This window comes from Galeopterus variegatus, unplaced genomic scaffold (genome assembly GCF_000696425.1).
Source record: "Galeopterus variegatus unplaced genomic scaffold, G_variegatus-3.0.2 Scaffold120, whole genome shotgun sequence".
Taxonomy (NCBI): domain Eukaryota; kingdom Metazoa; phylum Chordata; class Mammalia; order Dermoptera; family Cynocephalidae; genus Galeopterus; species Galeopterus variegatus.
The window spans coordinates 946,586-955,531 of record NW_007726231.1 but is presented as its reverse complement, the minus strand read 5'-3'; the positions used below and the strand labels follow the sequence as shown (position 1 = coordinate 955,531).

At 40.0% G+C, this 8,946-nt stretch overlaps 1 protein-coding gene across 1 annotated transcript in view; it reads left to right on the top strand.

Moving 5' to 3' along the window:
• The first annotated feature begins 1,598 nt into the window (after positions 1–1,598).
• SLC13A1 (solute carrier family 13 (sodium/sulfate symporter), member 1) overlaps positions 1,599–8,946 on the top strand; it is an 86,261-nt gene continuing 78,913 nt past the window's right edge. The window contains exon 1 of the mRNA XM_008587913.1: positions 1,599–1,711. Coding sequence (XP_008586135.1) covers positions 1,613–1,711 — 99 coding nt within the window. The 5' untranslated portion in view covers positions 1,599–1,612. The remainder of the gene's footprint in view (positions 1,712–8,946) is intronic.

Genomic DNA, 8,946 nt, shown 5'->3' with positions numbered 1-8,946 from the left:
CCCCAGGAGCACACCAAAAACACCACTTCCAAACGGGTGGCCCACCACAGCCACGGCCATAGCCATGGCTGCAGCAAAAGTGGTGGACACCACAGCAGTAACCACAACTACCATGCAGGCAGCCAGCCAGACACTCAACTGCATTGACACAGGAGAGTTACCACTGGAGACTGGAAAATTAAGAGGACATCTCTCTCCTTAAAGCCCACTCCAGAGTAACAGAAGAAGCAAGTGCTCTACCAGGTGACCAGATATCAACACAGACATACTAGAAATATGAAAAACCAAGAAAATATGACACCACCAAAAAAAAAAAAATAGAGTAATTCTCAAATGACAGACCCTATAGAGGAGGAAACCTTGAAATCACAGAAAAGAAATTCCAAGCAACAATCATAAGGAAACTCACTGAGGTAGGAGAAGACTCAAGTTAGACAACATAATGAAACAAACAAACAAAAAAATCCAGAATATGAAGGAGAAAATTTACAGAGAGATTAACACTTTAAAAAAGATTGTAGCATTTTAATACAGGTGTTTACAAGTATAAATTTTCTTTTAGGCACTCCGTGAAACCTGCATCCTATAAATTTTAATATGTTGCACTTTGATTTTTATCTCAAAGTACTCTCTAATTTCTCTGTGATATTTCTTTTTACCCATTGTTTACTTAGGAGAGCGTTATTTAATTACCACACATTTGTGAATTTTCTAAATTTCCTTCTGTTATTGTGGTTAGAGAACATATTTTCTATGATCTTAGTCTTTAAAAGTGTATTAAGACTTGTTTTGTGGCCAAAAATATAAAACAGATAATTTTTATAAAAAGATAACGCACAAAAAATAGAGAATTAAAATCTGTTGTAAAATGAAAACAAACTTCATGGTACTTAATGCCACTGAATCATACACTAAAAAATGGTTAGAATGGTAAATTTTACTTATATTTTACCACAGTAAATTATACTTAAAGTAAGAATACTTCCTACAACTTTATGCTAATAAATTTTAAAGCCTGTCCAAAAAAAAAGTTATCTGAGAAGCCTCAGAAAAATCCATCTGTACCAAAAAACTTTCCCTTTCCCACTACCATAAACCCAAATCCCTTCTATTGGAATTGCTGTTTTCAATTTACACACTGGACATAAACTTCCTTAGTAAGGGTGTGGAGGCAGCCTGTGCAGCCTTGCTCAGGGCACCAATAGTGTGGTAACTGCTACAGTTAGGGAGTCCCAGACTCAGGGACATCAAAAGGTCAAAGGGGCCTCATTGTGATCAAACTCTACCAACGTCGATTTTTGCCTTTTCCTGGACTTGTCCGGTCTATATTACAGTTAATGTGAACAAAGAAAGTAGGGAGAAAACAGTTTTACCTTGCCCAAACCACATGAGCAAACGCTCTTTGATTTCTTGCAAACATTCTCGGGCTTGTCTTTCCGTGTTAATGGTGATAGTAAAACAATAAAAAAAAATGAGATTTAATTTTAACTCACGTTGGTCAGTCTAGGGCAGTGAGTACAGACGATGGGCTGGAAAAATATTAACCCAGGCTGGTTATTTAACATCTGCCTGATTTTGAGGAGGCCACTACCGAAGGCACCTGCCCGGGACCATGAAACTCCTCAGATACATTTTGGCTTATCGTCGGTTTCTCCTTATAGTTTCTGCTCTTTTGGTTTTACTGCCCTTGCCTCTCATCCTCCGCGACAAGGTAAATGGACCTGGATAATAGGCTGGTGGATTTCCTGGTTTAATTGTCCTTTTATGACTGGTGCTACTTTGTACTGAAGTCAGGATGGTTGTCCACTGTATTTTGTCCATTTTCTATTCTTTTAAGGATTGCTGTTGATTGATTCTCAGGATGATTAACTAGAATCATTCATTAGAATATTCGATCAGAATTGTTCTCTGCCTGTCAACTAGATGAGAGGAAGGACAAAAGAAGCACAACCCTTGAGACTTTGTCTTTCAAGCTATCAACCTCCAGGGAGCATCTTGGGTTGGCACAACCCCTTCCTGTGAGAGTAGGCAGCAATGTGACACTGGAGAAAAAGCTAGAGGGACAGTAGGACTCCCAGGGTCCAGCACGGGCTAACTTACTTGTGAGCTCTATGGTGTGGTGTGGGTCACAGAACTTCCTAGAAATTTAGTTTCTTCAGAGGATAAGAATACATTGAAAGCATACAGTAATTTTCCTGGGTTAATCAGAAAATCTAATCATTGTACCATGTTCTGGTGATTTCAGATTTTGTTTAATTTTGGTACTTGTGAGTATTTTTCTGTTTGCTTTTAAGAGTAGTCAGACTATCAAATACAGAATAATAAACTCAATGCATTTTTAATTCCTTGGCAAAATAATTTTTTTTTCCTTTTTGTCTTTTTTCGTGACCGGCAGCGGATCGCAACCCTCAGTGTTGCGCCTGCACCTCGCTCAGCCAGTGAGCGGCCGGCCTGTACGTGGGATCCGAACCCTCAGCGGGAGCGCCGCCGCGCTCCCAAGCGGCACACTGTAGCAATGTGCCACCGGGCCGGCCCCGGAAAAATAATTTTGATCAGCAAACATTTAGCGAGCATTTGTGCCAAGGCACAAGTGTCACTTGGTGGTAAGATGGGGCTCTGGAGCCAGGCTTTCTGCTTCAAGTCCCAGATTTACCACTTACAAGCTGTGTGATGTGGATGAGTTACTTAACCTCTCTGAGCTTCTGTTTTCTCATATCTAAGATGGGGATAGCTGCAGGCTTGTTGTGAGGATTAAATGAGTAAACACTCAGCCAGCACCTACTCAGAGCAGTGTCTGGCATTACAGTAAGTAGGGCAGGGTGAGTCTCCCCAGGTGTGTTGACTCCACAGCTGTGACAAGTCCCACCATCCATGGTGTATAGTCTCTTCTCTTAGTGTAAGAGCACCTTGCTGTTGTTCTTCTGTAACAAATACTAATCAAGGTTATACCCATCTGGTTAAAGTAGAATCACATTATCACATGGAATACTTATCACATGGCAGATCCTCCAGCCTCTCTCAGATGTCTTTGTTACTGATCTAGGAATATCTGAGGGAAATTCACGTGAACTAGTGAAAAGTCCTTTGGACTCTGCCAAAGTCTCCTCCATCTGCAAAGCTGAAGAAGGGATGGGCCCCTGCTGCCAGCAGCTGTGGGTTGTCTCCTGCCAGGTGTACTCACCCAGCTGCAGCGTCCCAGGCTGGATCTCTCCTGGCACTGAGACTGTGCTCCCTGGAGGAAGGGAAACTCCCTATGCCTTTTGGTCAAACACTGTTCTGAGCCCCCAGAGTCTTATAGAATTTCTAATGGAAATAGCGAGCACAGTCAGTTGTTTTGAGCTTTGTTGGTTTTTCACATTTTGTGTGATTAATCCTTCCCTCCCCACTCGGCCACTCCCATCCTAGCTACTTTTGAGGACTCAGATATGAGTCTCTGGTGGCCACACAATTTACCAATTTGAGTCACAGACACAGGGCTCTAATCTGATTCCTACCCCCCACCCAACCCTTTGAGGACTTGTTACTCCATTTAACAAGCATGATGTCCTTTTTCCAACTGCCCTGGTCCCATGGGTTTCCTAGACCTAGCTGAACCCTGTCATGATCACATCCTGGTGTATGCCTGGACCCTTGCTATATTTTAATATTCCTGGCTTAGTCTCAGCATAGGTCCTTACTTACGGCAGAGAAAACAGGAAATTAAACTAGTCAAGACAAACATAGGCCATGACGACATATCATCTGTGCTGCTCCTTCAACATATAAATGCATGACACTTTGAATATCCTCCATAATCTTCAGAGAAAATGAATAGAAACTCTTTGAAAAAGAAAACAAGTGAATAAATAAAGAGCAATGGTTTCAGTGCATGATTCATTAACTGGAAAGTGTATTATCGCTAAGAAATGCAGCCATTGATTTTCTCCACAGTGCTATGACAAAAGTACGTTAGGTCGGTGCAGAAACCGGGGTGTGGCATCAGGTTGCACTTGCTGAACTGTGTTCCTTTTTCCTTTCCTCCTAATCAACTCATTTGTTAAAACTCAATTACTGTTAATGGGAGGGTATTTTCCTAGTACAATAGCATTTCATTTTTTGGCCATTTTAAACACATATTTAATCATTCAATCAACTGTTAATTAAACTAAAAGAATATTATTATACCCGTTGCTTACAATGAAAGCAAGGCTTCTTTTTTTCCCCCCCCAGAGAATGTGGGCCTTTGGAGGGTATAAAATCTAAGTAGAGGCCTTTCTTTAACATGGAGGCAAATCAATTTACTTTTAGGTTACCAAACTATACAACCCTATGCTCCTAAAGAAACAATAACAGACTAAAGAAAACAAGTAAAACAAAAATCCAAGTTTGTCTTTTAAAAACACAATAAATCAACATGATGTTGAACCAACAATAAATTATTTACTGTTATTTTTTATTTACTTATGTTTTTCATTTTCCTACTGGTTATTGAATCATTTTTATGGGCTGGCCTTAACTTCTACCTTAATTCCATTTCATGTCCAAAAAGTGTTATCAATGGAGAGAGACCCTAAGTGATTTTCTGCAGTACAGTTAAAAGGGAAAGAGATGAGACCGACTTTGCAGAGTACTCTTCTGTTCCAGACATTCAGCCAGTTGCTTTACCCAAGTTACCTTATTCAACCTTTGTGACAAACCAATAAACAACTACATGTGCTATCATTCTCACTTTACATTTGAGGGAACTGCTGCTCAGAGACACGTAACTCATCAAAGGTCACCTAGATGCTGTAGAAACTGGATTTGAACTCAGGTTCTGCCAGAACCCAGAAGTCACACCTTAACAGTAGTTTTGTTTTAGTATTTTCTGTATTCTGTATTTGTGAATATTTCTCTCATGGCTTATTAATCATCTATCACCAACTCAGGCATTTCTTTTCATGATAATGCTTTAGATGAGTCAAGCTATAAAAGAGGTCTATCTTAGACATGTCCTCAATTGACTTCATGCTACTCAATATCTTCAAGGTGGAAAATTGCAGTGATACTAACCACTGGGGATGGGCCTATGAGAACCAATGCTATGCACTGCTTATAAGTATGTCATTTGCTGAGTGTCCCAGAGTCCCAGCTGTATTAACTGGCTATGCCATCAGCTTGTCAGAATATGGTACTCTTTCCTTCCTACCTGTGTTCAGAGCTCATCAGAAGTCATGGCATCAGGCTGCCATCTTAATGTCTTCTAGTTGGAAGAGATCTTGGGACTGGGTTTTTCAATGTTTTCATTTGAATGGTATTTTACAGCAAAGAAGAATATGCCTCACCCAGTAGCCCATGGGCATAAGAAGCTCAAATTTAATCTTTATGAACTGAGTATTTTTTTTTCCTTTTTGTCTTTTTTACTGACCGGTAACGGGATCGCAACCCTTGATGTCGCGCCTGTACCGGGGACCGGCAACGGGATCGCAACCCTCGGTGTCGCGCCCGTACCGGGGACTGGCAACGGGATCGCAACCCTCGGTGTCGTGCCCGCACCGCGCTCAGCCAGTGAGCGGGAACTGGTCTCCACATGGGATCCGAACCCTCGGCGGGAGCGCCACCGTGCTCCTAAGCAGCGCACTCTCCAGTGCGCCACCGGGCCGGCCCTGAACTGAGTATTTTTATTATTCAAATTTTGCAGATTACAAGGAGAGACAAAAACAAGTAGCTTGCCAAAGTCTAGCTACACAGATGTTTCCAACTAATATCTGTCTGACTCTAGACCCAATGATCTTAATCATAATTGAATATCTGTTTCTTTATAGCTTCCATTGGTACTAATAACTATACTCCTAATACATTGGTGTAAATGTTACTTTGCTAATGAAATTCTGTTTTCTTATTGATTTACACTGAAGCATTAAAAATTCTTTTTAATTGTCACCTCAACATAAAAGTATTCTTAGTCCTCTTCCAATTAGTAGTTAATGATCAGAAACAAGCTTGTAATCTAATTGTTATTTATTTGAATGAAATAATATTCAAACTGATTTTTCTTATTTCAGAGAGGAAATCTCTTAAGTATTCCCACATAAAAACATGTTAAAACTGGCCTAGGCTATGCGCCATAGTGCCAGTGATAACGCCTGTGCAACTCTGTTTAGTTTACGATTGTTTCTAGTATTTTACTCTTTTTAGTCCTCAGGACTATTTTCTTACTTCTCTTTTCAGTGTGTGGCTTTTTTTTTTTGTATTTCTTCTTATGCAACAAAAAGATAAAAAGAAAGCCAGATTTGTTTGAGGTGGAGTAGGAGGAAGGAATTGAACAACAGTACTTTATGTTTGAAGAATGCATTTCTTCCAACTATGCCATAGTCTGTCTAGTTTTGCCATTAATTAGGACTTGTTTGAGATGAGGCCACAAGGCAACAACCATGTGGGTATTGAGTGGCATTCCCCAGTTGATGGGTTGTAAAACCGAGACAAGATTTCAATTTTCTCTCAAGTACTTCTGGCTTTTTCTCAAAAATTTTTCATACTAAGAGATTTGAAGGTAGAAGAGAGTGGGGGAGTCGACATAGCAGAATAGCCCTGGAACTTGGGGACGAGGTTGTGGCTTAAAGGGCTGGCTCTATTTCTGCAGCTGTCATGTGATGCCTGCGTTTCCTCACCTTAAAATATCATGACTTCCAAAGTCAGAACAGAACTTATAAGCAAATAAAAGAAATGGCACATAATGAGAGACTTACGGTGCCAAATCTAAAATAATGAAGAGATGGAAAAAATATAATTGTAAGGAAATGTAAACTTGAAAGGGATGAAGGATCTACTAGAAGGGAAGAGGTAAGTGCTGGATTGAGGTCTGTCAAAGCAAAAGAAACCAGTGGGAGAGAATTTTAAAAGACAGAAGTGAAAGAAGAGGGAGGGGAGAAATTTCAAGAAAACATAAAGAATGTTTAGAGGGCCAAATCAAATAATAAAATATATTCGTAAAAACAATTGATATGGCTTTTAATGTTGGTTTAAAAATTGCAGGAACTTAATATAAATGAAATGAGAAAATGCTATGAGCTCCAAGAAAGTGAACATTTTAGTCACCAAACAGTATAGAAATGATGAAGGGCAAGAAAAATGAAAACAAAAACAAAACAAACAAAAAAATAAATTATACTAATAGTAATGTGGTAGATCAAGAAAACCAGAAAATCCAAATTTGATATATTTTTGTTTCATGAATATTACAGGAACTTTCCAAGCCTAAAGTGTGCCTGGTGCCCTATTAATCACAAAACAAAGTTGTGTGTAAGTACATGTCAAGTGATTTAAACACAGTAACTGAAAGGATAGCAAACCACTAAGGATTCATCACCCTCCAGCCCCTCCATTCCCTCAACCACACACAGTCTCACTTGCCTGTGACTTGCTCTTTCTCTTTTCTTCATCTCAAGAACCTGCTACCGTTCACCAGCCTGAAACCTGTGTGTCCTCTCAGATGCTTCAAATATCCAAAAGCCCTCATCACTCAGACTGTGTTGTATTTCCTCAATCTAAATCCTCCTAAATCTCCACTGTCCACCCCATCTGCTTCCCCCCTCCACAATCCTGCTGGCACTTCTTTCCTCCGGGCTGTCTTTATCTCTTTCATAGATCATTTTTCACACTCTTTCTTCCAAAGTCTCCTGCCACTAGTACTGTTTTTGACATGCCAATCTGATCCTATTGTGCCCCTGGTTAACCTTCTCTAATGGTTCCCTTTTGCTTACAGGGGAAAAAAATCTAAACAAAACACGTATACATTAATGACTATTTAAGATCTTATCATTTACGTGTCCTATCAACTCCCCTACCCCCAAACCCCCCCAATATCCATCTCCCACATTCACAGTTTCCACTTTAGCAATACTTCACTCTTTGCAGTCCTTAGAATACCCATGACTATTCTTGCCTCTCTGCCTTTACACATGCTGTGTCCTCTTCATGGATTGCCCTCTTCTCTCTCCCCATCTTTTGTGGGAAGAGAGGCTCAGGCTGTGATGCAAACTGATAATCATCCTCGAGGTTCCCATGCATCATGGGTGCATTGGTCTCCATTATAGTGTGTATTTCATTTTGCTTTTATCTTTGTCTTTCCCTCCAGACTGTAAATACCTCAAGAGCATGGAAAATACTGTTTAATTTCTGTCTCCTCTAGCACCAAACACCATGCCTGTCCCATAGTAGATGGTAACTATACTAAATGAATGGGTGGATAACCTCGTATTACAGAAGTATGTTGGATTTAAGCTAGGAAGAATGAATGCAGGAGGAAAAAAGGAATAAAAGGAAGGAAGTTTAAATAGAAAAGAGAGAGACTAAGGGACAGAACAAGAATGTCAGTGTAACAGGAGGAACAGGAGGTGTCTTTTCCACAAAGCTTTTTTTCTTCCATGATATATTTTTATATCTTGTTTGATAACAATAATAAATTCGAATACCCACTATGAGCCTCCCAACAACTGTTAGAAATAGTCAACATTATCCCCATTTTACAGATGAACAAACAGGGACTCAGAGAGGTGGAGAAATTTGCAGAAAGTCAAATAAAGCATAAAGCAAGCAGGAAGACTGGAACACAAGTCTGTCTGACTCCCAAGTCCATAGACGACATTGCTTCTTAAATGATATTTATATTAGGTCTTTAAAAGCTGTGCTCAGTTTGCCGTAGTACCTTGTTCCTGTATTTGCAATCACCAAAGCACATATTGGTGCTCTCACCAAAGCAATCACCAAAGCACCAAAGCCTCTCTCAGTTGGGACTGAAGAGAAGACTTGACTCATGATAGACAAATAGTGTGAGCAAGAAATAATCTTTGACTGTTTTAAGCTGCTGAGATTTGGGGGACTTTTGCCACAGCATAGCCTAGCCTGTCCTGACTTATCTGCCATATTCTGAAAAATTCCCCAAGTGATTCTAACCACCCCCTGGCCCATTCCTCATCTATAAAATGG